The sequence below is a fragment of the Ranitomeya imitator genome, chromosome 5 (assembly GCF_032444005.1).
Source record: "Ranitomeya imitator isolate aRanImi1 chromosome 5, aRanImi1.pri, whole genome shotgun sequence".
NCBI classification, from domain to species: Eukaryota; Metazoa; Chordata; class Amphibia; order Anura; family Dendrobatidae; genus Ranitomeya; species Ranitomeya imitator.
This window is the reverse complement of record NC_091286.1, coordinates 235,159,293-235,183,929: the sequence shown is the minus strand read 5'-3', so window position 1 is coordinate 235,183,929 and position 24,637 is coordinate 235,159,293. Positions and strand designations below refer to the sequence as shown.

The window sequence follows — 24,637 nt, the reverse complement described above, 5'->3', positions numbered from 1 at the left end:
CTTGGAAGGATTTCATCTCCCCTAAAATGTTTCATATGTTTATGTACAGCAATACCTTGAGGCCATGTGCATACAAGTGCGTTTTTGATGCGTTTTCATGGCATTTTTTCTACACGGAAATGGACCAAAAACTCTATGGAATCCATATGCACGCTTATTTAATGACAATTCTGAAGTGTTGTGCACATGATCAGTAATTTTTCGTGCGCATTTACAGTGAATTTTTTTCTGCAACATGTCAATTCTTTTTGCATTTCTGCACCCACTGACTTCAATTGAGTCAGTCAAATTTGTAGCAAAAACGCAGGTATGAAAAGGTATGAAAAGGTTTGTAGATTAGTGAAGTTTATTTTTGGGCGTTTTACTGGCTTCCTATGGTGTTTCCCATGCTGTCATCTGTGTGACAGCGTGGGAAACACCAACCCGGTGGTTCTTATCAGCGGTAATGCAACCGCCGGTAAGACCGTCGGTCAGAGCGCTGCAGGATCATGCTGTCAGGTGTCAGCATGACCCCACAGCTGTGACTGTGACCCTCAGGCATGGGCTGATGAGACTACTGCCCCCATCGGGCTACGTCTGCTGTCACTGATAACAGTGACAGCAGGTGCCGCTGATGGGAGATGCTAACACCTATGCTCACAGTAAAAAAAAAAAAAAAAAAAAAAAAAAGGAAAATTACATATTCAAATAATAATAAAAAAATATTATACTCACCTTAATGCCCAATCCCTGATGCTCTTGTCTCCTAAAAATAATGTAAAATAATAAAACAACATATACTCACCGGTCCGTCATAGTCCAGGTAATCTCGAGTGTCCCAAGGCGATCTCACAATTAGAGAACAGTTGGGAGATGTGTCTCTCTAACCAGCTGCCAGTAATACACTGCGGGAGCGATAACTTTCTGTCAGTGTATCACTGAGCTGCCGTGAGAGTTCACCGGAGTTCATTAGCTCTGGGGCGCTCACTTAACTTTCCCACGTAAGGTGCCATAAGGGAGATCACAGGAGCTGATCAGCTGAAACTCCAGTGAACCCTCTCATGGCAGCTCAGTGCTATACACAGCGAGAGCGATCACCTCCTGTCAGTGTATCGCCGGCTGTCTTTGAGATCAGTCACATCACTGATGTGACTGCTCTCAAAGTGATCAGGATCGTCGTGGGACATTATGTATTCTCTGTGCGGACTGGTGAGGAATATTGTGGTTTATTTTTTATGTTTTTTTGCAAGAGAAGGTGGATTAGGTGATCAGTGTGTATGATTTAATTAAGATTATTAAAAGGAGTCTGTGTCATTATTTCAAATAAAGGACTTTATTCTGGGTGTCTGTTTTTCTGCAATATCATGATATTATGATATACAATATCACTATGGGGTTACTAATGGATAGGTGTCTTATAGACGCCTCTCCATTACTAACCTGTGGGCTTAATGTCACCTTTGTATTGTCAGGTGACATGAACCCCACATGCCACCGCCACAGGGCAAGTGGGAAGAGCGAGGCTAAGCGCCATATTTGGCGCATCTTATAGATGCACCTTTTCTGGGGAGGCTGAGAGCTGATGTTTTTAGTCTGGGAGGGGCCAATATCCATGGTACCTTCCTAGTCTATTAATATCAGCCCGCAGTGTCTGCCTAGGCTTTGCTGGTTAGATTTTATAGGGGGACCCTATGTCAATTAGCCAGTAAAGTCTAAGCAAACAGCTGTGAACTGATATTAAAGGCCTGGGAACCTTTATGGCTATTGGCTCCTTCCCAGAATATTAACATCAGCCCTCTGCTGTCGGCTTTCTCTCTGCTGGTTATTAAAATTACGCGGTAGCCCATACAAATTTTTTTTTCCATTTTTTTTTTCCTTAAAAATTAACAGCTGCTCTCTGGTTACAGCCTAGGTACATTGGTTCTATTAAAACTCCTACATAGGTTGGTGGCAATGTATGTGTTTGTGTTTATTATTATTGGCTTAGTAATGAGGGTGTCGGTCTGACACCTTTTCACTACTAAGCCTAGAGCTGGGTGCCAATGACGGCTGTTGATGCCAAGAACCACTACAGCATCAGCATGAAAAAGGTGGTGTTGAACCAAGAAATGACATCACAAAACTTTTTTTTTAGATATCTTTATTTAGCTCAAAAAAGCCTTCATTGCTGTACAAAAACGTGGTAAAACGCACATTTTTTCGTAGTGTGTTTCCTGCCAAGAGATGCAGAAACCTTTCAAGCAAATACTCAATGTGCGCACATAGCCTTAAATGGCCAGTGCGTTTATCAGTTACTGAGAAATTATATTCAAATGAGTGTATGAACCCTCAGTCACTCCCAATCTATTCCCCAAACCAGTGCCATCTCCTCCTGCTTGACTGAAAGCCTTTTGTGACTACAGGTAAAGGAACGGTCTTTCAAGCAGGAGGAAGTGGCACTGGCAGGAAATAGAGCTGGGGTGGCTGAAGCGTCAGATCTACAATAGTCCTCCAGTCTTATCTGTATATCCATTCAAGCGCGGATTTCTCAGTAACAAAGGAACAGACTGCCCATGAAACGTATTGCTGGACTTTGAGGAGCTACATGCACATGTACAGTACATAGTTTGATAGTTTGGAATGTGAAATCCTACTGACAGAAGGGGGAGGTGGTAAAAGTTTCTGACCACTTCCCATAAAGCGCAACTGACGTTTAAAGAGATTTTGCACCAGAATGTCTATATTTGCCTTGAACTCTTCATCCCTCCTTCCCATATAACTAAATGCAAAAATGAGTCAAAATTCACTGAAGTCACATTTTACCAGTGAATTGAAGCTTTTGAGAAGACTGATCACTCAAGGAGAAGAAAAAAAAGCAGATTTCTCTGACAAAGTATCTTATTTTCATATGTATTATTGATTTAAGAAATAAAAATTAAATAACGATTACTTTTTAAATTTTGTCTGCCACAGAACAGTTACCATGTATTAATTAAATCCCAATTACTGCTACCGCAATGACCTTGCGAAAGTACAATATGAAACACACCACTGCAATAATGCAACACAGATTATCTTCCATGCTCCTGCATTTCATTATATGATAACGTCATGACACAAGGTCTTATGTGATTGGGTGCCGAAGTCACATGTGCCTGGCCATATAAAAAAAAACGAACATCTTGATTTGCTGTCGCCATTTTCTCAGTGTAACAGTGAAGAAACTGCTCCTGATAGTGCTGCAAGTGAACTTGTCAGTTAGCTAGATGGGATCCTGTCCTGCGTGAAATCAGCCTTCCAGCATCTAACTACATTGTGCAAAAAAACTGTGGCAGTCTCCGGAGGCCCCATTTGCTAATCCAAATCGTTGGTGATAAAACGGTGTTGTTTCAGTGACAAATCAGAATGCCAGATTTCCACTTGAAAATCGTTAGCTATAACAGTGTTGTTCAAGCACACTAAGAAAATCAACAGTGATTGTTATTTTAGTGACCGGTAACTGACAGCTGTGGGCCTACAAGGTTACGAGAGGGGGACGGGTACATACAACATGAATGGGAAAAAGCAAGGTAGTTTTGGGAGGGCGAATCGGGTTGTGTTCGACTTGTACGAGAGTTACGTTAATGTTAATGAAAGCGTCCTAACCAAAGACCAATGACAACATCTGTTACTGGATGGGCTACTCGACCCCCTTTATTTGGCAGCTGCACAATGGTACACCTTGTAGATGAGACTCATCAAGTGGCCTCTCCTCTTCTTCCTCCACCTTAAGATCACACAATACAATCCTCAGTCTTGTCACCCTCCCCCGCTTCATACACGAACAGTAGAGTAGTAGTAGAGGCAAAAATTGCAATAATTTGACAACCAAATGCATGAACCCACACATGCGCGATCAACATGCTTTAGTGTGGGAATCTCACAGCGCTAACATGCGGAGTAGCGGGCATTGCCAACCACCGGCCGTTCCATCAACCAGATTCACTGCTTCTTCGTCCTCCGTCACAAGTCTTCTCAAACAGGTCTCCAGATGCAGAAACTCCACTTGTTTACCCCCTGTATGCGGATGCTTCCGCATGCGTCTTTTTGACGGTGCGCCGACCGCAACATGTTGCGTTCAACGCAGATCAGCGCAGCGTCATAGCGACGAATGCGGAGGCATCCTCATACATCCGCACGGCCTACGTACCCTATGTTAAAGATGGGGTAAGCAGGAGGCATGCAGACGGAGGAGGAGGTGAAGGAAGAGATACGGCAGTAGGTGGGGCTTAATGGAGGAAGATGGCTGCCATCCGCAGCCTTGCCAAACGCAAATCTGAAACCAGCCTAAATGTCGATAACTTCTGAACAGGCCGCTATAGCCGGCAGACTTTAAGGCAATGAATTGCCATGGCAAACATCAGGACCACACAATCAAGATCTTAGGGTACCAATGGGGTTGAAGAGGGAGCCCCCACACTCAACCATCTAGATGTTGTAGTCATTATTCACAGCAGCATTTAAGGGGTTAAACATCTATAGTCAGTAACAATACAAATCATGGCAAATGCAGCAAGTGGTCAGCTACATTGTACCGCTGACAGCTACAGGATTGTCGCCCGTCAGGGGATGCTAGTCCCTTATAACGGAGGGCAGTAAAAAGACTTACTGGTGGTCACTAAGGCTACTTTCACACTAACGTCGTACGACGCACGTCGCAATGTGTCGTTTTGCAGAAAAAACGCATCCTGCAAAGTTGTTTGCAGGATGCGTTTTTTTCTCCATAGGCTTGTATTAGCGACGCATTGCGACGCATTGCCACACGTCACGACGGTTGCGTCGTGTTGTGGCGGACCGTCGGCACCAAAAAACGTTGCTTGTAACGTTTTTTGGTGCGTTGTCCGCCATTTACAACCGCGCATGCGCGGCCGGAACTCCGCCCCCTCCTCCCAGCAACTCACAATGGGGCAGCGGATGCATTGTAATAATGCATCCGCTGCCCCCGTTGTGCTACGTTGACACAGGATGCGTCGGTACGTCGCACTGCGACGGGCCGACGCTAGTGTGAAAGTAGCCTAAGGGGTTAAATTGCTGTAAATGTATTTACCTGTAGAATCATAGTGTTAGGTCATTTTTACAGCACAATGAACGCCGCACAAGCAAAACAAAAATGAATAGCAGAATTGCTTGTTCTTAGGTCATTTCACACAAATTGGTATTTTTTCCCGCTTTCCAGTATATTCAACTGGTAAAACGATCGGTACCCTTTAAAACTACAACTCATCCCGCAAAAAAAAAAAGCCTTCATACATCTATATTGTTAAAAAATAAAAACTTAAAGAGAAAAGAAAAAAATTGCACATTTACATATATTGAAGAACAAAAATATATACAGGGTGGAGCGCGGTAATTTGCTTTTTTGCACTGCAAGCTGTGCGGCACTGTCGGTCGAAGAGAGGGGAGAGTGGGTGTGGCTTACAGTGGCTGATGGGAGATTTGTATTCCTCTGCCTTTCAGTTGCCATCATGCAGTGGACACGTGAGGAGAGGTCATTTTGTGTTGGAGCGTATTTTTCAAATGCCCACTCGATCATTGCAGTGCAGCGTGCTTTTCGTTTACAATTCGCTGTTCCTCCACGCGGACGTGTTCCTGGACGGCAATCAATTGTAAATTGGGCGAATGCATTCAGATCAGCAGGGAATGTGTCATGTGTACGAAGGGGACCTGAGAGAAGGATTACAACACCACAAAACATCGAGAGAGTTAGAGCAGCAGTACTGCAATCTCCGACACGCTCTGCTCGGAAGCAATCATTTGCTCTTGGCATTTGAAGACGTTCTCTCCACCGGATTCTTCATGATGAACTGAATTTTCACCCGTATAAAATGTGCGTGGTCCAACATTTGTCAGCATGGGACTATTTGACACGGTGGACCTCTTGTGAAGACATGTTAGCAACGATACCCCGTGACGCAATTGTGTTTTTTTCTGATGAGGCACTTTTTCACCTCAGTGGGTGTGTAAACAAACAAAATATGCGTTACTGGAGTGAAACAAACCCCAGAGAAGTTCACGAGAGACCTCTGCATTCGGACCGCGTCACTGTGTGGTGCGCCATATCACGAGTAGGCATCATTGGTCCTTACTTTTTTCAGGATAATGGTCGTGCCATAACTGTGAACTCCGAACGGTACTTGTCTATGATACAGGATTATTTTCAGCCGGCTCTTGAGGCAATGGAACTAGAGGATACATGGTTCCAACAGGATGGTGCCACTGCACACACAGCGAGGGTTACCATGAATTGTTTGAGGCAAATGTTTCCTGGATGGCTTATCTCTTTGAGGGGAGATGTGAACTGGCCAGCACGCTCACCAGATTTAGCCCCATGCGATTTTTTCCTTTGGGGTTACCTGAAGTCTAAGGTGTATATCAACCGTCCCAACACCTTGGAAGACCTAAGGAACAATATTGAAGCTGAAATTGGCAGAATACCAGTGGACATGCTTGTTAGAGTTCATGAAAACTTCAGAAAACGTATGCAGCAGTGTGTGGATAGCGAAGGTCGACATTTGCCAGATACACTATTTAAAACCATGTAATTTAAAAATTCCATTACTGTTCAGTATAATTAAAATATAAAATAAATTTTTCTAATGATCATAATTTTTTTATTTCATTCCCAAATCAGCAAATTACCGCGCTCCACCCTGTACTTATTAAAATGTCAAAAAGAAGATTGCACAAGACGTAAAAACTATTTTAAAGAGACAAAAGCAATTTCTTATTTAGTGCCTCTTTTCCTCTACCTTACAGTAATAATTATAATACACTTTTTATGCCTAGCTGTACTTTTTATTTTTTGAGGTATTATTACTTGTCCAGGGTGTCAGGGCATGTTCTACTGAACCATATACGATTAGGCAATATGGGCTTGAGCCCTCAGGAGCCACAAAAAGAAAAAAAAAAAAAAAAAAAAAAGCTGGACATATGGTTAGCCACCACTAAAAAAGAAGTACCTGGTTTCTTGCTCAAGTTCCACCAATTGTCTCTTCTTTTTCCTTTTTTTCTTGTCAGTATCATTTTGCAGTAGATGTTGTTGGTCGTCCCCGGCGAAGTTATGAGCCCTTAGTTTCTTTTTTATTTTCTCTTTGATTTCATTTGTTTCCTCCTGCGAAACATGGAGCCTATAAGCCTCAAAAAGCTCTTCGTCATTTTCAAGGTCAGTAGGGCTATGCTCTTCCCTTGAAGTAGCCTCAGCTGTAATCCCACAACCTTTGACTTGCTTGCCATAAAACTCTGAACTACTAGCGTTGAGTTGATGTGCAACATCCAAATTCCCCATTTGAAGTTCGCTGGGGTTGTCTGTCCCTCTAGTTTTCTTTTTTTTCTTCTTTTCAGATTTTGCATGCTTTTGCCCTTTAGTACTGGTATTGCCTCCATCACCACATTCCCGCAGCGATTCTCTTGCTTTTTGCTTTGAAATCCTTGGGCTATCCTCTTCTATGCGGGTTCTTCCGCTCTCTTGTGTTTCTTGAACACGATCTTTGGCCGGGTGCAGTTGATTGCTGAAGGTTTCTAGCTTTATGATAGAACAGAAACATTTCATTAGAAAATTATGCAGTATAACTTGATTTCAACAACAGTTGTTGACCCCTATTTAAAAAAATACTATGCATGCTTACACAATAATAAATACATGATAGTTAGGAGCTAGGCAAAGATAGAACAAGGTATCAAAGCCTAATGTTAGAAAGTCACCATTAGCAACTCCAAATAATTAATTACATAGAAAACAAGCAGAATAACAAAGACCAAAGGTCACCGGTAGCAATGCAAACACATAATAAGTTGTGGACAATGGGTATCCTAGTTAAGAAATTGTTTTAATTATTTATTTCATCAATGATTACGCAAAAAGAATAGTTTTACCCATAAGGCCGGCTTCACACTTGCGAGTTTTACGGACGTAAGAGCGCAGAAACTACGTCCGTAAAACTCGCAAAAAATACGGCACAATTATTCTCTATGCCTCTGCTCCTATCTGCCGTATTTTACTGATCAGTATTATACGGCTTTCTACGGCCGTACAAAATCGCAGCATGCTGCGTTTGTCACCGTACTGCGCAAGAAATACGCCAATGAAAGTCTATGGAAGCGTGAAAAATACGGATTACACACGGACAAGCAGTGTGACTTGCGAGAAATACGCAGCGCTGTTAGAGAGAAAAGCCGGCAATTCAGTGCGGTGTACAGTAAAATCACACTGACAGCTTACAGTAGAATAGGTAGAATAAATGTGTACACATAGAATAGGTATATATATATGTCAGTGAGACACATATATGTATATATATTAATATTTTTTCCAGCGCTATACAGCTTGAAAGCCGGTAATTCAATTACCGGCTTTTTCCTTCTCCTTCCTAAAACCCGACATGATTTGAGACATGGTTTACATACAGTAAACCATGTCTTCTCTCCATTTTTTTTGCAGATTCCACACTACTAATGTCAGTAGAGTGTATCTGCAAAATTTGGCCGTTCTAGCTCTTAAAATAAAGGGTTAAATGGCGGAAAAAATTGGCGTGGGCTCCCGCGCAATTTTCTCCGCCAGAGTAGTAAAGCCAGTGACTGAGGGCAGATATTAATAGCCTGGAGAGGGTCCACGGTTATTGGCCCCCCCCTGGCTAAAAATATCTGCCCCAGCCACCCCAGAAAAGGCACATCTGGAAGATGCGCCTATTCTGGCACTTGGCCACTCTCTTCCCATTCCCGTGTAGCGGTGGGATATGGGGTAATGAAGGGTTAATGCCACCTTGCTATTGTAAGGTGACATTAAGCCTAATTAATAATGGAGAGGCGTCAATTATGACACCTATCCATTATTAATCCAATTGTAGTAAAGGGTTAAATAAAACACAAACACATTATTTAAAATTATTTTAATGAAATAAAAACAATGGTTGTTTGAGTATTTTATTCTACGCCCAATCCAGTCACTGAAGACCCTCGTTCTGTGAAAGAAAAAACATAATAAACCAACAATATACTTACCCTCCGCAGATCTGTAACGTCCAACGATGTAAATCCTTCTGAAGGGGTTAAAACATTTTGCAGCAAGGAGCTTTGCTAATGCAATGCTACTCCTCGCTGCAAAACCCCGGGGAATGAGTCTAAATATAGATCAATGAGCTATATTTAGCTTCATTTGCGGTGAGGCGCCCTCTGCTGGCTGTTCATAGATCGTGGGAAATTACCTAGAAAGCTCCCAGGCTGCAAAATGCCAAAACCATTGTTTTTATTTCATTAAAATAATTTTAAATAATGTGTTTGTGTTTTATTTAACCCTTTACTACAATTGGATTAATAATGGATAGGTGTCATAATTGACGCCTCTCCATTATTAATTAGGCTTAATGTCACCTTACAATAGCAAGGTGGCATTAACCCTTCATTACCCCATATCCCACCGCTACACGGGAATGGGAAGAGAGTGGCCAAGTGCCAGAATAGGCGCATCTTCCAGATGTGCCTTTTCTGGGGTGGCTGGGGCAGATATTTTTAGCCAGGGGGGGGGCCAATAACCGTGGACCCTCTCCAGGCTATTAATATCTGCCCTCAGTCACTGGCTTTACTACTCTGGCGGAGAAAATTGCGCGGGAGCCCACGCCAATTTTTTCCGCCATTTAACCCTTTATTTTAAGAGCTAGAACGGCCAAATTTTGCAGATACACTCTACTGACATTAGTAGTGTGGAATCTGCAAAAAAAATGGAGAGAAGACATGGTTTACTGTATGTAAACCATGTCTCAAATCATGTCGGGTTTTAGGAAGGAGAAGGAAAAAGCCGGTAATTGAATTACCGGCTTTCAAGCTGTATAGCGCTGGAAAAAATATTAATATATATACATATATGTGTCTACTGACTATATATATATATATATATATATATATATATATATATATATATATATATATATATATATATATATATATATATATATATATATATATATATATATATATAATATATTTTTTTTTTTTCTTTTTGGGACACATGGATCACTTCTATAGCGGTATGTTGGTTTTGCAAGCCTGCGAGAAAACCACGCAGTACGGATGCCATACGGATTACATACGGAGGATGCCATGCGCAAAAAACGCTGACACACCCTGCCTACGGAGGAGCTACGGACCACTATTTTCGGGACATTTCAGCGTATTACGGCCGTAATATACGGACCGTATTTTCATACGCTGAGTGTGAAGCCGGCCTAACTGGGTGCACCAAGCAAAGTTACCAAGAACATGCACCCTCATGTGTCTCTTATGTACAGTATGTTCAATATTAATGCCCGCAAATGATGTAAGTACATTAAGAGTGTAGATGATTTCCTGCAATCTGACATACAGTTACGTCAGGCAGATGGCATGGGCTCAAAAGTAGAGCCTGTGCCATCTGCAGATGGAGCCAGCTGTGATACACAGCCAAGCTACAGCTACATGTGCTGAGAGCGGACACAGTGCCAATCTCACAACACTTCAACCCCTCATATACCCCTCTCTGTAGTGACAGCGGCATGGAAGGAATCTGATAAAAGGGAGATCTTTCTCTTTTTCAGACCATCGGCAGGCATGATCGCAGGGTGCCAACAGTTGTTATGACAAAGGCTTCATGTCCTCCATATCCCTCAACCAATCAGGCTCCGCTGGGGCAGGACCTAAGTATTACTCCCATAATTATCGGATCAATGCAAACCCCAATATTCATCCCTGACCACTGGCTCCAAAAGGTCTAAGAAAATTATTTGATCAGTGGAAGCTCTATACCTGGGAAAGGTACTTCCCCGACTGTGTAAATAAATTTCAGTCTTGTTGTCTTTTTAACACAAAATCTCCCTGCATGAGGCCCCTACTTCAATGGAGATGGGAGTGTCAGCTCTTTCTCTGTTCTAATTAGTTACTCCTTTCTCCACATGTTCAATGTGAGGGGGACATGCCCTCGCTCTGGAGATAGTAACATAACATAGTTAGTAAGGCCGAAAAAAGACATTTGTCCATCCAGTTCAGCCTATATTCCATCATAATAAATCCCCAGATCTACGTCCTTCTACAGAACCTAATAATTGTATGATACAATATTGTTCTGCTCCAGGAAGACATCCAGGCCTCTCTTGAACCCCTCGACTGAGTTCGCCATCACCACCTCCTCAGGCAAGCAATTCCAGATTCTCACTGCCCTAACAGTAAAGAATCCTCTTCTATGTTGGTGGAAAAACCTTCTCTCCTCCAGACGCAAAGAATGCCCCCTTGTGCCCGTCACCTTCCTTGGTATAATAGTAACAAAAGTTATATTTTAGGGGCATTTTTTTCTCTTTTTTTTTTTGGTTGTTATCACAATCTAAATTCCCCATTAGTATGTTGTTGAAAATGTATGAGGAAACCCGCCCAAACACGGGGAGAACATACAGACTCCTTACAGATATTGCCCTTGGTGGGATTTGAACCCAGGACCCCTGCGCTGCAAGGCTACAGTGCTAACCACTGAGCTGGGGCCATTCTACAGATGTCTGTAGGGATATAAATTCTTCTCTACAACAATAAGAAATGGTTTCATTGGAAAAAAAAATGCTTTAAAAACAATACAAATCTGCCTCATAATATGGTGACCCAAAAATTGTTGTTGTTTTTTTTTTCCAAGTGTGTATTTATTATACAAAACAATAAAACTATATAAATATGTTAGGCTATGTGCACACGTCAGGTTTTTTTCCTGACGCGGTTTTTGCGCGTTTTTGCGCGGATTTTGCGCGGAATTTTTGCGGATTTTTTGCGTTTTTTTTTTTTTTTTTCCTGAAGTTCCTTTTATCAGGTAATCCGCAAAAAATCCGCAAAAAGAATGAGCATGTTCATTTTTTTTGCGGATTGCGTTTTTTTTGCGGAAAAAAACGCAAACATCTGCACAAAAATTCCGGAATGCATTCTAAATGATAGGATGCATATTTTTAGCGCTTTTTTTGCGGAATTATAGCGTTTTTATAGCGAAATTCCGCAAAAAAAACGCTAAAAATCCGGACGTGTGCACATAACCTTATTGCCATAATCGTGCTGACTCACACATTAAGGTCAACACTATTTGTGCTGAACAGCGTAAACAGTGTCATAACTAGAGATGGGCGGATACCTGGATGTTCGGCCGAACCCGCCTGACCCGAACAGTTACAGAAAGTTTGGGTTCGGGTACCAGAACAGTTCCCGGACCCCATTCACTTGAATGGGGGCCGAACATCCAGTGTTTGCTGCACTGTAATGTGTAAGACAGCGTGGCAAACACCACTTCTGATCGGCGGTGAAATCATCCCCGCCGCTTAGAGAGCCATGATTTCCACGCTGTCAAAAGACAGCGTGAGTGCTCGGCTGTGATAGAAGATATTAAGTTTACCTCCGGTCACTGATGTCAGCTGATGGGCTACTGCTCCCATCATCTGACACCTGCTGCCGCTAGTAACAGCGAGAGCAGGAGCGGCGGATGGGAGCATTCATTAGCCACTGGGGGCTGCAACCTTCAGCAAGGCTAGTTATTAAGAATAGAGGGGTCCCCAAGCTGTATTTTTTAAATATTTAAATAAATAATTTAAAAAGCCGTGGGGTCCCCCCATTTTTGATAACCAACCTTGCTAAACCAGACAGATGGAGGCCGGCATGCTCAGGCTGGTAAGGGGCAATGGATATCGGTCCACCCCCAGCCTAAAAATAGCAGCCCGCAGCTGCCCAGAAAAGGCACATCTACTAGATGCGCCAATTATGGTGCTTTGCCCGGATCTTCTAACTTGCCCTGTAGCGGTGGAAAGTGGGGTTAATATTTGTGGGGTTGATGTCACCTTCGTATTGTCAGGCAACATCAAGCCCACTGCTTAGTAATGGAGAGGTGTCTATAAGACACCTATCAATTACTAATCCTATAGTTATATGGTAAATATAGACACAGCAAGAATAAAGTCCTTAAATTGAAAGACACAGACTCTTAATAATCTCAATTAAACCATACTCACGACCTCACCTAATTCCACTAAAGCCGTCAATCTCCTGTAATAAAACTAAAATAAAAAAACAACAATATACTATACCTGTCTGTCGTTCTGTCCCACACTGTTATCCATGTCTGGGGAATGAACAGTTTTCAACCTGGACGCTGCCAAGATGCGACCGTCCAGACTGAAAACCACTGGTGACTGAACTGCTGCGAGCGCAGCCTCAGTGACCGGTGGTGACGTCATTGAGGTTACGTCCAGTCACTGAGGCTCCGTTCCCAGCCGTGCTGAACTGCGGTGACCTCAGTGAGATCCCCGCTAGCACTGTGAGAAACTTAGAAGCAGTGTTTGCTGCCTTGCCATGCACATGACAGTGCGACAAACACCCAGTGTTCGGGCAGCCGAACCCAAACAGTAAAACACACTTCCTGATGAAGTCCGTGTTCGGTATCTGTGCCCGAACAGTAGGTGTTCGGTACTGACACCGAACTGTACTGTTCGGGTTCGCCCATCTCTAGTCATAACTGTTTAGTTTATATACCTTCGCATAAAGAGTTAATAAACGTTTATTACTTTATATGTATTCCAACACGATGCCACTGACAAACAACTCATCCCAGGAAAAAAAAAATAGCTCTCACATGACATTACTGCAGCGACAAGGACCCTGGGGTGCTGCAGGTGCCAAGTTGTAGATTAGGGGGGAGTTCGACCACTGCGATCCTCAAGAATCCCAAGAACGGTGCTCTGAAATGCTCTGGCAGAACGGAACAGTTGCTGCACATGTATATCACAGATCCATTCATTTGCTATGAGACTGGCAGAAATATCAGAGCATAGAGGTTTTCAATGATACGAAGAAACCATTGCGATCTGCACAGATATTTGTCATGATCTGTTCGATCATCTGTAAAATACTGCCTCTGCCCGAATCTATTATATCCTGTAGTGGTATTCCTCATGCGGATCACTCCAAAAGGATTTAAAGGGGTTCTCCACTACTAGGACAACCCCTTCTAAAACTAAATGTTCGGACCCAATAAAATAATAAAGCTTATACTCGCCTCCCGTGCAGGCACCTTCCCACGGCGTTGGCACACGCTCTCCCAGGGTGACGCAGTGTTGTGACATGTGATGTCGGTGCCCATTCTTAGGTTAATAGGGTTGTCCTAATAGTGGACAACCATTTAATGAAATGTAGGGAATGAGGCAAAACGGATTCCAGATACTTAAGGGAAATTGCACTAAAATCACAACATGTTTAATTAAGTTAATAAATATTCTCAGTGCATCAAGAAATAGCCATAAATAGGTCAGCAGGAAAAATTACATTATATAAGATTTACATACTATAACATGTTCCTCTTTAGGCGTTTTCTTCTTTGTCTTTTTCTTCGCTTCTGAAAGAGCGGCATAACTCTCGAAGACCTCATCAAAGCGACTCTTTGTCCTCACTTTTGCCTCACTTTCTACTGAAAGTATAGATTTAGATATATTACACACAAGTATATAGAAATATATACTATAGATACATAATCTAAAAGATACAATATTGTATCCGATCTGTCAATATTCAAAACAATTATATAATGTCACAACTACAATATAAACACTTAGCAGCACATTAAGGGCAGTCAGATGGCCGTATAAATCGAAGCGAGATCAGAGCACAATGCACGGACGGGCCGGTGGCTCCCCCGACCCGAGAGCGACAGCTGCATAGAAATACATGAAGCTGTCACACTCAGGTCGGAATAGCCACCGGCCAGTCCGAGCATTGTGTTCCTATCTCCCTCTGATTTATACGGCCGTCTGACTGTAGACCTAAAGAAGCACTCTTCCCATTCCATCAAACATTGTATGCTCTTAATATATTGCAATCATCAGATTATATAGCACTAATAAAATAATATAACACAGTATACCCACAGTAGGTTTAAAATGCTTTCCTATCCCTTTAACCCCTTACCGGCATCGGACATACTATACCGTCCGATGCCGGCTCCCCTGCTTTGATGCAGGGCTCCGCGGTGAGCCCGCATCAAAGTCGGGACATGTCAGCTGTTTTGAACAGCTGACATGTGCCCGTAATAGGCGCGGGCAGAATCGCGATCTGCCCGCACCTATTAACTAGTTAAATGCCGCTGTCAAACGCAGACAGCGGCATTTAACTACCGCTTCCGGCGGGGCGGCCGGAAATGACGTCATCGCCGACCCCCGTCACATGATCGGGGGTCGGCGATGCTTGTACATTGTAACCATAGAGGTCCTAGAGACCTCTATGGTTACCGATGACCGGTGGCTGTGAGCGCCCCCCTGTGGTCGGCGCTCACAGCACACGTGCAATTCTGCTACATAGCAGCGATCAGCAGATCGCTGCTATGTAGCAGAGGCGATCGTGCAATGCCTGCTTCTAGCCTCCCATGGAGGCTATTGAAGCATGGCAAAAGTAAAAAAAAAAAAGTTTAAAAAAAATGTGAAAAAAATAAAAAAAACATAAAAGTTTAAATCACCCCCCTTTCGCCCCAATCAAAATAAATCAATAAAAAAAAATATCAAATCTACGCATATTTGGTATCGCCGCGCTCAGAATCGCCCAATCTATCAATTAAAAAAAGTATTAACATGATCGCTAAACAGCGTAGCGGGAAAAAAATTCAAAACGCCAGAATTACGTTTTTTTGGTCGCCGCGACATTGTATTAAAATGCAATAACGGGCGATCAAAAGAACGTATCTGCACCGAAATGCTATCATTAAAAACGTCATCTCGGCACGCAAAAAATAAGCCCTCATCCGACCCCAGATCACGAAAAATGGAGGCGCTACGAGTATCGGAAAATGGCGCAATATTTTTTTTTTTTTTTTTTTAGCAAAGTTTGGAATTTTTTTTTCACCACTTAGATAAAAAATAACCTAGTCATGTTAGGTGTCTATGAACTCGTACTGACCTGGAGAATCATAATGGTAGGTCATTTTTAGCATTTAGTGAACCTAGCAAAAAAGCCAAACAAAAAACCAATGTGGGACTGCAATTTTTTTGCAATTTCACCGCACTTGGAATTTTTTTCCCGTTTTCTAGTACACGACATGCTAAAACCAATGATGTCGTTCAAAAGTACAACTCGTCCCGCAAAAAATAAGCCCTCACATGGCCAAATTGACAGAAAAATAAAAAAGTTATGGCTCTGGGAAGGAGGGGAGCGAAAAACGAACACGGAAAAATGAAAAATCCCCCGTTCATGAAGGGGTTAATTAGGAGATATATAGATTAATAGAATATAGTAAACCACCAGGGTGCGCTGTGCCCGATTGTAGAGGAAACCACTACATAAATGAGGCTAAAAACAAAGCAATACCACACGGACCCAAAACCAGAAAATATATACAAGGCACGGGAATATTAAAATATGGCTTTATTAAAGGAAATGCCAAATGTTACATAATCAAAAATATATTTAAAAACAAACACTTCCGCATGACAACAGGATTATATTGCTATATATATTTACCAGCGCTCTAACCTCCAATTTGCCAGGATTCAAATACTTAGGCCATACAAGAACTATATATTGCACAAAAGACGGAGGGGGAGGGGGAAGGGGGGGAAGAAAAAGGTGAGAAAAAAAATGGGGAAAAAATATATATAATAAATTAAATAATGTGCAAAATCTGCTTCATATAAAGTAAAAAAGTGCTGTGCAAAACCAATACTATTCAGCACATATGCAGGGTGCACGGAAAATGTATAAAAAACTTATAAAAATATATTATTGCACATAAAACAATCTCCAAACCAGAGTCAAATTGTGTAAAAAAATATAGGAGAGGGGGTATAATATCCCCGTTATATACTCAAAATAGTTTACATAAAGTGCAAAATACAAGGTGCAGTAAAGAAAGTGATAATGTGCCAAAATCCTGCTTCAAGTAACGAAGGATTCCAGACGAAGGATTGTTCCGAAACGCGCGTCGGGTACGCGCTGACACAGAAGCAGAGCCCTTTCCTCCCCAGGTATATGTGATATTTAGATTTCTGGCCATACAGCTGCACAATATATTATGCTAATCTAGGCGGACGTTATTACCTTGTCCCTATGGTAGTTACTTGCAAGGGTGGATTCTACTTACTTGAAGCAGGATTTTGGCACATTATCACTTTCTTTACTGCACCTTGTATTTTGCACTTTATGTAAACTATTTTGAGTATATAACGGGGATATTATACCCCCTCTCCTATATTTTTTTTTTACACAATTTGACTCTGGTTTGGAGATTGTTTTATGTGCAATAATATATTTTTATAAGTTTTTTATACATTTTCCGTGCACCCTGCATATGTGCTGAATAGTATTGGTTTTGCACAGCACTTTTTTACTTTATATGAAGCAGATTTTGCACATTATTTAATTATATATATTTTTTCCCCATTTTTTCTCACCTTTTTCTTCCCCCCTTCCCCCTCCCCCTCCGTCTTTTGTGCAATATATAGTTCTTGTATGGCCTAAGTATTTGAATCCTGGCAAATTGGAGGTTAGAGCGCTGGTGAATATATATAGCAATATAATCCTGTTGTCATGCGGAAGTGTTTGTTTTTAAATATATTTTTGATTATGTAACATTTGGCATTTCCTTTAATAAAGCCATATTTTAATATTCCCGTGCCTTGTATATATTTTCTGGTTTTGGGTCCGTGTGGTATTGCTTTGTTTTTAGATTATATAGCACTGTGGACTGAATTCTGGCTCAGAAAGGACCACACAGTACACCATTCAGAATTACCTGTCCTGGTCTTCTCCATGACAAAGAAAATAAAGGAGAGCGAACACAAAGCAAATAGATGAGGGCCACCAGAAGGGCATTAAAGGCCGCAGGGGGCTTCCCAGCCTAGAGAGATGGTGGGCATCTTCTAAAGTACAGGCTGCAAATTTCAGTTCTAGTTCATTAAAATTTAGGGTGACCACACATGCGAGGTCAACACATTGCTACAAATCGGAGGCAGGAAAACAGAGTACACCGAAGTCCAGGGGTCACAGACTGGGCACCTAAGGGTCACCAGTAGCCATCACTAATAAGTAATAACCGGCCATGGAACACATTAGACAAATAAAAAGAAAATGAACAATGAGAACAATTTCACCTGTAGGCATCTTCAGTCCAAGAACCAATACAGGTCATCTAAAATCATGTTGGCTTCATATCTGACCAGATTCCAACCTGTATGAATGAGATAACATGCATGAATGACAAAGGAGAGACTGATAGTAGCTCACATTCATGGGGCTAGTCCGTCTAGTGCGCCGATATTTCCAGGCAGCAGAGAGGCTGGAGCAAGGACAAGATTTGGGTTATCTGCTACAGTTATGGGGACACTGTTAGTAGGGCACCATAAGGCGCTCCCTCTAGTCGGCAATGATCATAGGGGGCTCCAGTCACCTGTCTGACAATATTTAAAGTGGTTATTCCCATAGCAACCCCTGCATCCTTCTATAACCCTTGCTCCTTCTATTTACAAACATCACACTGTAAAATCTTGAGACATTTACAAAGTGGTTTTCTGTTTTTCGGAATTTTGCTTGATCTTTTCTGGAAAATAGAAGGTTCTGCAGAGATGTACATATGACTGGTAAAGATGGTGCGAATCAATTCACAGGACCAGGTCCGGCGGCGGCCACATCAGTAATCCGTGGCAGCAGGACGGGAGCAGCGCACAACCCCTCTTACCCAACGTCATCCCCAGCTCTTTCTTTGACTAACCTGCTCGGGACAACGTCATCATTGCAGAGTCATGCACATGTGACAGCTAATCAAAAGAAGAGCTGCAGATGCCAGGAAGATTAACGTCAGGGTCTTGGAAATTGATTCGTACCATCGCTAATGACTGACATGGTACAGGTACTACTGCCTCACACACCACCATAGCCCTGACTAGGTCAGCGGGTCACAGCTTCCATGGCTATATACATCAGTGCTTTTGTCAGCGATGGTGCATGGTTAGGATGTGTTCACACTGCGTTTTATCCTACAATTCGTGTGTAAACCAGGGTAGCTCACGTACACGGGGCCATAGGCGGCAGCCACGTACAGGTGCAGCTCCTCACATACACGGGGCCATAGGCGGCAGCCACGTACAGGTGCAGCTCCTCACGTACACGGGGCCATAGGCGGCAGCCACGTACAGGTGCAGCTCCTCACATACACGGGGCCATAGGCGGCAGCCACGTGCAGGTGCAGCTCCTCACGTACACGGGGCCATAGGCGGCAGCCACGTACAGGTGCAGCTCCTCACATACACGGGGCCATAGGCGGCAGCCACGTACAGGTGCAGCTCCTCACATACACGGGGCCATAGGCGGCAGCCACGTACAGGTGCAGCTCCTCACATACACGGGGCCATAGGCGGCAGCCACGTACAGGTGCAGCTCCTCACATACACGGGGCCATAGGCGGCAGCCACGTACAGGTGCAGCTCCTCACGTACACGGGGCCATAGGCGGCAGCCACGTACAGGTGCAGCTCCTCACGTACACGGGGCCATAGGCGGCAGCCACGTACAGGTGCAGCTCCTCACGTACACGGGGCCATAGGCGGCAGCCACGTACAGGTGCAGCTCCTCACGTACACGGGGCCATAGGCGGCAGCCACATACAGGTGCAGCTCCTCACATACACGGGGCCATAGGCGGCAGCCACGTACAGGTGCAGCTCCTCACGTACACGGGGCCATAGGCGGCAGCCACGTACAGGTGCAGCTCCTCACGTACACGGGGCCATAGGCGGCAGCCACGTACAGGTGCAGCTCCTCACGTACACGGGGCCATAGGCGGCAGCCACGTACAGGTGCAGCTCCTCACGTACACGGGGCCATAGGCGGCAGCCACGTACAGGTGCAGCTCCTCACGTACACGGGGCCATAGGCGGCAGCCACGTACAGGTGCAGCTCCTCACGTACACGGGGCCATAGGCGGCAGCCACGTACAGGTGCAGCTCCTCACGTACACGGGGCCATAGGCGGCAGCCACGTACAGGTGCAGCTCCTCACGTACACGGGGCCATAGGCGGCAGCCACGTACAGGTGCAGCTCCTCACGTACACGGGGCCATAGGCGGCAGCCACGTACAGGTGCAGCTCCTCACGTACACGGGGCCATAGGGGGCAGCCACGTACAGGTGCAGCTCCTCACGTACACGGGGCCATAGGCGGCAGCCACGTACAGGTGCAGCTCCTCACGTACACGGGGCCATAGGCGGCAGCCACGTACAGGTGCAGCTCCTCACGTACACGGGGCCATAGGCGGCAGCCACGTACAGGTGCAGCTCCTCACGTACACGGGGCCATAGGCGGCAGCCACGTACAGGTGCAGCTCCTCACGTACACGGGGCCATAGGCGGCAGCCACGTACAGGTGCAGCTCCTCACGTACACGGGGCCATAGGCGGCAGCCACGTACAGGTGCAGCTCCTCACGTACACGGGGCCATAGGCGGCAGCCACGTACAGGTGCAGCTCCTCACGTACACGGGGCCATAGGCGGCAGCCACGTACAGGTGCTGCTCCTCACGTACACGGGGCCATAGGCGGCAGCCACGTACAGGTGCTGCTCCTCACGTACATGGGGCCATAGGCGGCAGCCACGTACAGGTGCTGCTCCTCACATACACGGGGCCATAGGTGGCAGCCACGTACAGGTGCTGCTCCTCACGTACACGGGGCCATAGGCAGCAGCCACGTACAGGTGCTGCTCCTCACGTACACGGGGCCATAGGCGGCAGCCACGTACAGGTGCTGCTCCTGACGTACACGGGGCCATAGGCGATGGCCACGTACAGGAGCGGCTCATGACGTACATGGGGCCATAGGCTGCGGCCACGTACAGGTGCGGCTCACAGGCTGCGGCCACGTACAGGAGCAGCTCCTCACGTACACGGGGCCATACGCGATGGCCTCATCATGCCCTCATCATCTCTCCCCTTGACTACTGTAACCTCCTTCTCTGTGGCCTCCCCTTGAACACTGTTGCACCCCTCCAATCTATTCTAAACTCTGCTGCCCGACTAATCCACCTGTCCCCCCGCTATTCCCCGGCCTCTCCCCTCTGTCAATCCCTTAACTGGCTCCCCATTGCCCAGAGACTCCAGTACAAAACCCTAACCATGACGTACAAAGCCATCCACAACCTGTCTCCTCCATACATCTGTGACCTCGTCTCCCGATACTTACCTACACGCAACCTCCGATCCTCACAAGATCTCCTTCTCTACTCCCCTCTTATCTCCTCTTCCCACAATCGTATACAAGATTTCTCTCGCGTATCACCCCTACTCTGGAACCCTCTACCACAACACATCAGACTCTCGCCTACCATCGAAACCTTCAAAAAGAACCTGAAGACACACCTCTTCCGACAAGCCTACAACCTGCAGTAACCACTGATCGACCAAACCACTGCACGACCAGCTCTATCCTCGTCTACTGTATTCTCACCCATCCCTTGTAGATTGTGAGCCCTCGCGGGCAGGGTCCTCACTCCTCCTGTACCAGTTGTGACTTGTATTGTTCAAGATTATTGTATCTGTTTTTATTATGTATACCCCTCCTCACATGTAAAGCGCCATGGAATAAATGGCGCTATAACAATAAATAATAATAAAATAAATAATAACAATAAATAATAATAATAGGCGATGGCCACGTACAGGAGCGGCTCCTCACGTACAAAGGGCCATAGGCGGCAGCCACGTACAGGTGCGGCTCACCACGTACACGGGGCCATAGGTGATGGCCACGTACAGGAGCAGCTCCTCACGCACACGGGGCCATAGGCAGGTCCCTTTATAAGGCTAGGTTCACATTGCGTTAATGGGTTAACGCTAACAGACTGCGTTGCACGGCGAAAATGTTGCAATTAACGCCGTGCAACGGGTCCGTTAGTGCCCCCATTGACAGCAATGTGATTTCTGCCTGTAGAGCATCGCTAGCGCATGCCATTTTCGGCACGCACTATAGATGTGCCGTTCTTTTGTGACGGACCTCGGACGCTGCTTGCAGCGTCTGAGGTCCGTCCCTCGCTAGCCAGATCGGGGATCTGCGCTAGTGGGAACGGCGAACGCGGACCCAAAATAAACATTGCGTTAGCGCTATGCGCTTAATGGATTGCCTAACGCAATGTGAACCTAGCCTTAGCTTCTGTCTGGTCAGTATTTATTTGTATACAGCATTAACATGGTAAGAAACAGCAGAGTATTTCCAGTCTGCAGGATCCAGTAGTAAAAGCCTGATAATTTCTGGGCAAGAAGACGGACAAGATGTGAGCCCGAACCTGTGCAGGGGACGACATGTGAAGCATCATTTCTGCAAATCGGTCAGATTTACCTATATATGTAACACGCTTGTAAGAAGGCGCCACCCCTGCCAGAGAGGGCCATACCCCTGCCAGAGAGGGCCATACCCCTGCCAGAGAGGGCCATACTCCTGCCAGAGAGGGCCATACCCCTGCCAGAGAGGGCCATACCCCTGCCAGAGAGGGCGCCACCCCTGCCAGAGAGGGCGCCACCCCTGCCAGAGAGGGCGCCACCCCTGCCAGAGAGGGCCATACCCCTGCCAGAGAGGGCGCCACCCCTGCCAGAGAGGGCCATACCCCTGCCAGAGAGGGCCATACCCCTGCCAGAGAGGGCGCCACCCCTGCCAGAGAGGGAGATACCCCTGCCAGAGAGGGCGCCACCCCTGCCAGAGAGGGCGCCACCCCTGCCAGAGAGGGCCATACCCCTGCCAGAGAGGGCGCCACCCCTGCCAGAGAGGGCCATACCCCTGCCAGAGAGGGCGCCACCCCTGCCAGAGAGGGCCATACCCCTGCCAGAGAGGGCACCACCCCTGCCAGAGAGGGCGCCACCCCTGCCAGAGAGGGCCATACCCCTGCCAGAGAGGGCCATACCCCTGCCAGAGAGGGCCATACCCCTGCCAGAGAGGGCCATACCCCTGCCAGAGAGGGCACCACCCCTGCCAGAGAGGGCGCCACCCCTGCCAGAGAGGGCGCCACCCCTGCCAGAGAGGGCCATACCCCTGCCAGAGAGGGCCATACCCCTGCCAGAGAGGGCACCACCCCTGCCAGAGAGGGCGCCACCCCTGCCAGAGAGGGCCATACCCCTGCCAGAGAGGGCCATACCCCTGCCAGAGAGGGCACCACCCCTGCCAGAGAGGGCCATACCCCTGCCAGAGAGGGCACCACCCCTGCCAGAGAGGGCACCACCCCTGCCAGAGAGGGCCACACCCCTGCCAGAGAGGGCCACACCCCTGCCAGAGAGGGCCACACCCCTGCCAGAGAGGGCCACACCCCTGCCAGAGAGGGCCACACCCCTGCCAGAGAGGGCACCACCCCTGCCAGAGAGGGCCACACCCCTGCCAGAGAGGGCACCACCCCTGCCAGAGAGGGCCATACCCCTGCCAGAGAGGGCACCACCCCTGCCAGAGAGGGCACCACCCCTGCCAGAGAGGGCCACACCCCTGCCAGAGAGGGCCACACCCCTGCCAGAGAGGGCCACACCCCTGCCAGAGAGGGCCACACCCCTGCCAGAGAGGGCCACACCCCTGCCAGAGAGGGCCACACCCCTGCCAGAGAGGGCCACACCCCTGCCAGAGAGGGCGATACCCCTGCCAGAGAGGGCCACACCCCTGCCAGAGAGGGCCACACCCCTGCCAGAGAGGGCCACACCCCTGCCAGAGAGGGCGATACCCCTGCCAGAGAGGGCGATACCCCTGCCAGAGAGGGCGATACCCCTGCCAGAGAGGGCACCACCCCTGCCAGAGAGGGCACCACCCCTGCCAGAGAGGGCCACACCCCTGCCAGAGAGGGCCACACCCCTGCCAGAGAGGGCCACACCCCTGCCAGAGAGGGCCACACCCCTGCCAGAGAGGGCCACACCCCTGCCAGAGAGGGCCACACCCCTGCCAGAGAGGGCCACACCCCTGCCAGAGAGGGCGATACCCCTGCCAGAGAGGGCGATACCCCTGCCAGAGAGGGCCACACCCCTGCCAGAGAGGGCGCCACCCCTGCCAGAGAGGGCGCCACCCCTGCCAGAGAGGGCCATACCCCTGCCAGAGAGGGCGATACCCCTGCCAGAGAGGGCGCCACCCCTGCCAGAGAGGGCCATACCCCTGCCAGAGAGGGCCATACCCCTGCCAGAGAGGGCGCTACTTATACATGCAGACATGACAGCAGAACTCCTGCTACTATAGTAAGGTCGGCGCTGTACACATGGAGCGCTGTGAGGCTGCAGCACCAGGCTCCATTATGGAGAACGACACGGTCAAAACATCGACACGAAGACGCGTCCGCGACTCACCTGAGCGACGGAGCCTGCGCCGTGGCCGGGAGCTCACAGGACACTGCCCGCTTTTCCGTTACTTTCCTTACTTCAGCCACAACAGCTCCCCGGTAACTGGCCCCGCCCACTGTCGTCACCAGGGTGACCGCCAAGCCAGTCAGAATAAAGAGAGTGGAAGCTAGAATGTATGGGCTCCAAGGAGGTCACATGACCGCACAGGAAGGGCGGGGCTTACAACTAATCTCCCTCTATGGAAGAGACAACGGGTAGTTGGGGAGGAGGAGGCTCCGGAGAGACTGATGGAGGAGGAGAGCAGCCCGTGAGAGAGGGCGAGGCGTGGGGTCTAAGG

The 24,637-nt window shown here is 46.8% G+C and overlaps 1 protein-coding gene across 4 annotated transcripts in view; it reads right to left on the bottom strand.

Annotated features, from left to right (window-relative positions):
* Positions 1-24,426, bottom strand: part of AHI1 (Abelson helper integration site 1) — a 372,368-nt gene extending 347,942 nt beyond the window's left edge. For 2 of the 4 annotated variants that reach the window (XM_069725981.1, XM_069725982.1), the window contains exons 1-4: positions 24,307-24,426; positions 18,111-18,187; positions 14,322-14,440; positions 6,957-7,519 (exon numbers count right to left, since the gene is read on the bottom strand). In XM_069725981.1, the coding sequence (XP_069582082.1) occupies positions 6,957-7,519; positions 14,322-14,440; positions 18,111-18,120 (692 nt within the window). In that variant the 5' untranslated portion in view covers positions 18,121-18,187; positions 24,307-24,426. Of the gene's footprint in view, positions 1-6,956; positions 7,520-14,321; positions 14,444-18,110; positions 18,188-24,306 lie in introns of all 4 variants that reach the window. The other 2 variants (XM_069725980.1, XM_069725983.1) reach the window with 1 other exon arrangement.
* Positions 24,427-24,637: the final 211 nt, after the last annotated feature.